This window comes from Stenella coeruleoalba (genome assembly GCF_951394435.1).
Source record: "Stenella coeruleoalba genome assembly, chromosome: 12".
Taxonomy (NCBI): Eukaryota; Metazoa; Chordata; class Mammalia; order Artiodactyla; family Delphinidae; genus Stenella; species Stenella coeruleoalba.
The window spans coordinates 10,603,316-10,612,002 of record NC_137158.1 but is presented as its reverse complement, the minus strand read 5'-3'; the positions used below and the strand labels follow the sequence as shown (position 1 = coordinate 10,612,002).

Below are 8,687 nucleotides of genomic sequence, written 5' to 3'. Positions count from 1 at the left end.
AACATACGGTTTGTACACATGAGCATATACTTGTCTTGTCTTTTTTTTTTTTTTGGATGTCAGGAAGGAAAAGGCATTACCAGGAGTGTTTCCAAGGTGCCCTGATGCTGTTCGTTTAGCTCCTAGCACTAGCTGCAGGCTCGGTTCTGTAAAAGTATTCCATGCGAAACAGTGGAAAACATAAATAATGTTTTAGAATGCAAACAGATATGCGCTTCATTCAAAAAAAGTGATGCTGTGGTTGTTTGTTTTTGGAAGATAACGTTTTGTTTTCTGGGTTTCTACACATAAAACCTTGAAGGATCATAAAGCGAAAGCTAGTGAAACCCTGCATTGGCCTCATCTTGTCTTGTTGTACACACTCTGAGGAGATGCTACAGAGACTGCTTCAGCCCTTTTTTTTGGTGCTTTTGGAAAAAGAAAGGAAGGGTCTCTGTAAATATCACTAGGCCTGTCTGTCATGACACAGCCAAACACGAGTGGAAATAACAAATACAGTGAAAACCAAACCGAAACAAATCAAGAAAACGAAATCAACAAACGACACACAAATAAACAAAACTTGTCAACCCCAGGGAAATAACACTGCTTGTGGTTTGTGCAAAAAACCGGTACAATACAGCTTTTCACAGAGTGAGAGTTTCCAGTTCAATTTGGGATGTGTGTGTGTGTGTGTGTGTGTGTGTGTGTGTGTGTGTGAATTTGCAGTTTCCCCTCTCTCATTTGTCAGAAGCATCAGTGATTCTCACTAGCACGTTGACTTCCTGTATTTGATAACTGCCTTGTTCTGTCATGTGAAGCCAGGTTTTAAACAACGATAGGGACGTATTATTGAAACACGACTACCAGCAAAACACAAGTTGATTGTCTGTCTCCAACCATTCTTTCGATCATGAAATATCTCGGTTCAGATTATTATCCTGAAGGTAGAGTCTTACTGGTGTGAGTTCATTAGGACCGGATGCAGGGGGGGCCGGTGGAACTTTCCAGAGATGATTGGGAAGCCCGGCGGGTCAGGGGGGTGAGCGTGGGTTCAACCAGTGATGACGGGGGGAAGAGCTTGTACCAGCCGATGACCATGCTGGAAAGATCCAGTTCCTCCAACAAGATCTGGGCCACGCCCATAAAGCATTTGTGATCCATCCTGCCGTAGTCTCCCCAGACAATCACCTGCAGAGACAGACAACTGCAGTAAAGCCTGAGCTTCTCTCCTTCATGTGTGAACAGTTTAAAGCAAACTATTCTGTAAAAGTGAGCCAGTGAGGGAAGCGGGGGAAGTGAATATAACTAAGACCAAGGAGGTATAGTAATGAAAAGGTACTATCCTTCAGGTACTCCGAGAGACACTTCACCAGGATTTTTAGATGTGATGGAACGCAAATCACGTTTCCCTGGTCAGTGAGTGTATTGTCTACATAAACCATGTTAAAAATAAATACGCAAGTTTATGTATATATAAATTCAAAACCGTCTTTAGCAACTACGATCTAGTAAGCAAAGTGCAGGGTCACACAGATATACAAATGAAAATGTGTGCAAGCTAGGAGGGCGAAACAACCCAACGCCCTGTACCATGGCGTGCGTGGATGGCGGAGTATGAGCAAAGGATGAGAATACTCATTAAATTTCTTTTAGATTATGGACTTGTTAGTGAAGGGGCAAGTTGAACAATAATTGTAAGCTGGTGCCCTTGAGGACTTGCCTGACAATGTTGGCTTGATCAGAAGGTTAATAAGTCAGTGACCTCACTGACAATTACCACCTTCTGTCTCCTTTTGGTGTCAGGTAAGATTTCCATTACACTTGCTCCAGGTTCTGTTTCCAACCCTTTAATCCCCAGTGGAGGTTCCCAAATGAACTCACTCAACTGCTTTCCACAGGCAGGGATGGTGAATCTTCCCGTTTCAATTTACTGAGTAACCTTGCCAAGTTATTTAATCTCTGTGACGCTCAGACATAATCGTTAAAATGGGAATAATTGGAGTCAGAACATTTAGAAAAGGAAGCACCTAACAATACACCTGACATTCAACCCGTCCTGAACGTTTTCTGGTCCTTTCCTTTCTTCCTCTTTGAATCCCATGTCTCACTCAATAAACTAGTATCGGCATTGGTTGTCCTGATTATCTATCTATCAATTATCTATCTATCTATCTATCATCTATTTATCTATCTACCTAGGAGAGGAAATGGATGGGAAATAGAGCAGAAGTAAAAGGAGAGGATGGAGAGAAGGAAGAAAAGGAGAGTGAAAACTAAAATCTTGTTTTCCATTAGAACCAAAAGATATTTTGAGAGCATATATTACTTATATTGTAAATGAACAATTTGGACTTTATTCTCTTCCTGTTGCACCAGCTCTTCAATGTTGATATGGATAATGGGCCCGTTACAGTGCAAAAAGTCAAACCAGCTATGACTGACCTGAAGGACTTTACCCTGTGGACTTTCGTCAAAAACCAGGGACTGTTGATACAAGGGGTCAAGGGTCTTTCGTGCAATTCTTGTCTTCTTTTTGGCTATGCAGGCCCCGTTCTCCAAAAGATACACTTTGACGTATGGAGCTGAACAAAGGTAACATTAACAGATAAGAAGTTAATCCTTCAAGTTAAATTGTTTTTATTAGAGAATGCTTCCTTAGACAAATAGAGATGCTTGTTGAAAGTTTCCCATCGATTATTTAAACCATTTAAAATTTTCAGTGCTCCATAAATTCTATCCCTTAAAACCCATATGTTACCACTAACGCCATTTTCCTCTTTTGAAGTAAATGCATGCGAAGTTATCCTAAGATTCTGACTGACTTGGTTTATGGCTGGCAATATAAAACAGGTTTATATCTTAAAGCACATTTTATATCTAAAAGCTCATCCTTTTTGTGATTAGAACTGAATTTTTATCCCGCATTTATAAATGGGCAGAAAAAAAAATAACTGACACAGCTAAGAAGCCATCATAACTAAACTTTGTCTTAATACAACAAGACTCTTCCTAATATTTCCTGACAGAGTAACTGTGCAAGGAAAACCCAGATCCACTTTTATGTTGTTCCTTTTTTTTTTTTTTTTTTTTTTTTTGCGGTACGCGGGCCTCTCACCGCTGTGGCCCCTCTCGCCGCGGAGCACAGGCTCCGGAGATCCGCTTTTCTTTGACCCACGATGAAAGAACATAGAAAAGCTGCCTTGTTAATCAATCAGATAATGAAAAAATAGAGCATGTGAAATTCAAATGCAGCCAATGTTTTGAGGTTTTGCCCATGTGAGACTCTCTTGTCCAAACAGCAACACCGCTCCTTACCAGGTGTGGATTTGGATCCAGGCTTTTGCGTGAGGCTTCGTGCTCTAATCACTTCAACTTCTAATTGGCCTTTTTTATCCTCCATTCCAATTTGTATATCACCTGTGAGTGGAGGAAGCAAAATGTTTCAGCTTCTTTGCAGTCACATGCAGTTAAAAAAATAGAGGTCCATAAGAGACTCCAAATTTCATGATCTTCATAAATAACTAATATTTTGAGCTCCCCTATACCATTTTCTTTCCCTACCTCCAAATCAGGTTTTGAAATGTTTCTCTTCATTTTTCTGGTGCTGATCTAACTTATGGGAGTCTCATACTGGTTTACAAATTACTTAACTGCAACAATACTGAAGCATTTAAGTGATTCTTGTACTCTAATAAGATTTCTTATCCTTTATGTCATCTATTATATAATACTTCTTAATAAGAAGTACAATTATCTGTGTTTCCATTATCTAGAGAAAACCTCCATTAATGTTTTGGTAAATATCCTAGCAATTTCCCAAGTTCATTCATTCTTTCCTCCTTCTTCCCTTCCTTTCCTCCCTCCCTCCCTCCCTCCCTCCCTTCCTTCTTTCTTTATCTCTCTATCACTATATCTATGTGTCAATCTATCCATCTCTATCTCTCTAACTATACGTGTATCTATGTAGCTATCTATGCATCTATGTATCTATCTATCTATCCACCATGACCATATAGCCTCAATTTATTGACTGTATGAACCACTGAATGGGCATGTCATTACCTATTTAACCAGATCCCTCTGGATGGAAATACAGGTTATCTACATTGCTGTCATCATAAGCAGCATTAGAATGAACAGCTTTATAAAGAATTTTTGCACCCTTGAGCATTTTTGCATTTCTTGAGCATAAATTCCCAGATTTTAAATTGTTAGGTCTAATTGAATGGACATTTAAAAATGCCATGTATATTGCCAACATCCTTTAGAAAGGTTGTGCCAGTTTGTACTGTGACCAGAAGAATCTGTCTTTCCCATTTCCCTCAGCCCACTAATACTGTTATGAGCCACATGCCTAGTTTTTGCCAATCTGACATTCAAAAAGTTATAAGTAGAATTTCTTTGATTATTAGGGAGGTTGAACATATTTCTAAATATTTTCAATTTTTATTCCTTCTTTTGTATTGCCTGTTTATGTCCTTTACCTATTTTTATAAGATGCTCAACTTTTTCTGAACGATACGATACTTTATCCCCGAAAACGTTAAATATAATTATTTCTAAGTTGTTTTTGTTTTTGTTTTTGTTTTTTTGCACGGGCCTCTCACTGTTGTGGCCTCTCCCATCGCGGAGCACAAGCTCTGGACGTGCAGGCTCAGCGGCCATGGCTCACGGGCCCAGCCGCTCCGCGGCATGTGGGATCTTCCCGGACCGGGGCACGAACCCGCATCCGCAGCATTGGCAGGCGGACTCTCAACGACTGCACCACCAGGGAAGCCCTCTAAGTTGTTTTTAGTTGGTTGAATCATCTCTACTTTCTCAGTTGTGAACTCCTTTTACTTGCCTGGTCCATTGATCAATGCTGTGGTTCTGAATTGTTTATCAGCTTATCGTTTATTGTTTATAATAATTCTGTTTCAGACCTTAGCTCCTGGACTCTTGGGTTTTTGTTTTTGTTTTAATCACATACACACATAGTTTAAAGAGTCAAACTGTTCTCTAAGACTTGTTATTAGTATAAAATATTCCCAGACTTTCTCTCAACCTCTTGCCTTCCAAAGGTCACTGTTTTCAAAATTCTCAGTATTTTAACTGATTTATTTTTTACTTTTTGGCATTTGCATCCCTATCCCTAAACACCGTACATATATTTTCCTTTTTTCTTCAGTTTTAGATATCATTATGACCCCCAATTTTGCTCTCTCTCACTGCTTCCTACCCCCACCATATACTTGACATTTTCTGTCATCCTCTTCTCCCAATATCAATATTTATATTATGATTAGGCAACATTATTTGTAGCCGAGTGAACTGGAGTACCATGATGACTTCTCATTTCTTAGACTCTCTTCTTCTTTCCTACACCCACTAAGTGTCTTTTAAAAAGCCCTTGCTGACATTTTTAGGGATGTATCACTGATTCAACCCCTTACTCTCTCCTGGTTGTTTATCTCTTCCATAAAATCAAGTATATCAGGTGTTCTATAGATTCTGTCTTATGAATCTGACATGCTATCGATTCAGCTTGGACAGGTTGCTTATAAAGCCCGTTGCAGCTGTTTTATTACATTTTCCTTCACTACCGTCCTGGGTATCCCACCCATTGCTCTCTTGTGTGGAAGCATTTATTTACTGGATGTCATATTCCTCTTTTTTCGTTCACAATTTGTACATTCACTTAGTTCATGGTGTTGAAGTATATCCTCCAATAGCTTTCTGAGCAATGTTGGGTATAAGGAAAATGTTTTGAGGCCATTCCTGTCTGAATATGTGTTTATTCTAGCCTCCTACTTACTTGATGATTTGACTGGCAATTTTAGTCTCCATTGGAAATCAATTGTTACCCAGAATTTCGAAGGCCATGCTCATCTTCTGGATTCCAGTATTATTATTATTATTATTATTTTTTTTTTTTGCGGTACGTGGGCCTCTCACTGCTGTGGCCTCTCCCGTTGAGGAGCACAGGCTCCGGACGCACAGGCTCAGCGGCCATGGCTCACGGGCCCAGCCGCTCCGCGGCATGGGGGATCTTCCCGGACCGGGGCACGAACCGTGTCCCCTGCATCGGCAGGTGGACTCTCAACCACTGTGCCACCAGGGAAGCCCCCAGTATTATTATTGAAGAGTCCAATGAGAAGCAGAGTTTTGATAGTCTGCATAAAATTATTTTTCCTCTTAGGAAACTTGTGGGGTGTTCTGTCAACCTCTGGTGCTGTAAAATCTCACGGTGATGTCTTTGTGTTGACCTATTCTCATGCGTTTTGCTGACTACTCTATGGGTTCTTTCAAGCTGGAATCTCATGTTCTTCAGGAAATACCTATCTCACATGTTGCATACAATTTTCTCCATTTATCATCTTTTTAAACTTTACATATGGCATATTTTGCTAGTAGACGTTTATCTGGCTTTGGTCTCGAAGTTCTTTCCCACTCCAAGAGTATAGAAACATTAATTTAAGCGATTTTCAGTATTTTCCAGTGTCTTTCTACACCCCGTTTCTCCTTTACAATTGAGTCCAAATTTTTTAAAAAATTAATTAATTTGTTTTCGGCTGCGTTGGGTCTTCGTTGCTGCGCGCGGGCTTTCTCTAGTTGCGGCGAGCAGGGGCTACTCCCCGTTGCGGTGCGCGGGCTTCTCATTGCGGTGGCTTCTCTTGTTGCAGAGCACGGGCTATAGGCACGCAGGTTTCGGTAGTTGTGGCTTGCGGGCTCTAGAGCGCAGGCTCAGTAGTTGTGGCGCATGGGCTTAGCTGCTCTGCGGCATGTGGAATCTTCCCGGACCAGGGCTCGAACCTGTGCCCCCTACACTGGCAGGCAGATTCTCAACCACCGCGCCACCAGGGAAGCCCCCCAAGCGTTATTTTTTTTAAGTTCTGAAGTAGGGAGGTAATTTCATTAATATTTTTTTGCATAGCTAGACACTTATGCCAATCTCCTCGATTGAATAATCCATCGTTTTTTCCGTGCTATAAAATTCTACCCTTCTCCTACATTTGGACTTACTGTAGACTCTCTGTCTTAACAGAATTTTGATAATTCAGAGATTAATGACTAACTTTATTCACTTTGCATAGCTCAAGTTAGAAAAATGCATTAGAAATGAGAGTACTCATTTGAAACCTGCAACACCTGAGCTAAAATGTTGCTTCTCTCTTGTATTACTATTATGCTACTTTATTATATTATTATTTTTTTTATTATGTTACTTTAGATGATCTTATCAAGCATGAAACATCAGTTTAACTACAGAAAAAAATTATTCTTACCCATTGCAGGGGTGGCGAGGGTTTGGCGGCCAACAAGCTGGGCGGGTCCCAGTCCATCGAGAAAATCACTGAATTGACTATCCGCTCCTAGTCTCACTCCAGGAAATATTAAGCTATTACCAAAAGGACAAAAATCAAGACATTAGATCTTCTAGAATTCTTTTCATTAGCTTCCATTAGATGACGAGTTCTCGTCATGAATCAAACAGTACTTAGGCAATCGCTTTACTTACTGATTCTTTGCATTTCCTCTGAACCAAGCCCATGAAGCCCAGCACTGATTGCGAAAAGGTCTAAACTATCAAGTTAAGACCTGATGTTGTTACATAGTATTGAGCAGAGTTCCCTGTGCTATACAGTAGGTCCTTGTTGGTTATCCATTTTAAATATTGCAGTGTGTACATGTCAATCCCAAACTACCAGTTATCCCTCCCCTGCCTCCCTCCCTAAGTTCACCTGAAACTAACACAACGTTGTTAATCAACTATACTCCAATAAAAAATAAAAAGTTTAAAAAAAGACCTGATGTTCTATTCAGGAGAGCTCAGTTATAGTTTTTACTGTAGTAATTTTTCTGCACACTTTACAAATACAAATCCCTACGTAAATGTATCACTGACGTAAGATACGAGGTGCAAAATTTTATGTCATGAACTAATACATAAATAATTGCTCCTGAGCATTAAGTAACGTTAATGCTAAATGTTAAGAAATGGCTAATAATTTCTTGAATAGATATAGCATAGTACAAATTCTTATTTACAAATCAAAATGTTTAATTTCTTCATTTTTGAAAGAATTAAAATTTCATATTACCTGAGATTTTTATTTAATTCAAATGGAAATGAATTGGTTAACGTAGGTCTATTTCTCACAACACCAGGACTGCTTGGAGCCCCAGGCTACAGGCTCTCCCAGAGCAGTGACTGTGCTCTTGTTTACTGACATCTCCTGGGTAACAAGAACCAGGCTTGTTACATAGTTGGACTTCAATAAGTATTTTTTTGAATAAACAGGTTTCTATAAGGATTGATTGTTTCCAGTGTGCTTTCACACATATTATTTCTTCACAATCAAAGGAATTAGGGTATTAATTATTATCCCATCTAGAGACTATAAAATAAATCTATGAGAGGTTAAGTGGCTTATTCATGGTAAATATTATTAGGTTTGTTAATTTTTACTTTTTTAAAATTTTTATTGGAGTAGAGTTGATTTACAATGTTGTGTTAGTTTCAGGTGTACAGCAAAGTGGATCAGTTATACATACACGTATATCCACTCTTTTTAAGATTCTTTTCCCATATAGGCCATAACAGAGTATTGAGTAGAGTTCCCTGTGCTATACAGTAGGTCCTTATTAGTTATCTATTGCATATACAGTAGTGTGTATATGTCAATCCCAATCTAGATTCGTTCATTTTTATATCCGAAAATAGT

General features: G+C 39.3%; 1 protein-coding gene across 45 annotated transcripts in view; it reads right to left on the bottom strand.

Annotated features, from left to right (window-relative positions):
- Positions 1-951: 951 nt before the first annotated feature.
- The window catches only part of LOC307195140 (regulating synaptic membrane exocytosis protein 1), a gene marked incomplete at both ends in the record, with an annotated part of 217,032 nt that continues 209,296 nt past the window's right edge, over positions 952-8,687 (bottom strand). For all 45 annotated transcript variants that reach the window (XM_079938956.1, XM_079939000.1, XM_079938998.1 and 42 more), the window contains 4 exons: positions 952-1,170; positions 2,425-2,564; positions 3,298-3,399; positions 7,248-7,360. In XM_079938956.1, coding sequence (XP_079795082.1) covers positions 952-1,170; positions 2,425-2,564; positions 3,298-3,399; positions 7,248-7,360 — 574 coding nt within the window. The remainder of the gene's footprint in view (positions 1,171-2,424; positions 2,565-3,297; positions 3,400-7,247; positions 7,361-8,687) is intronic.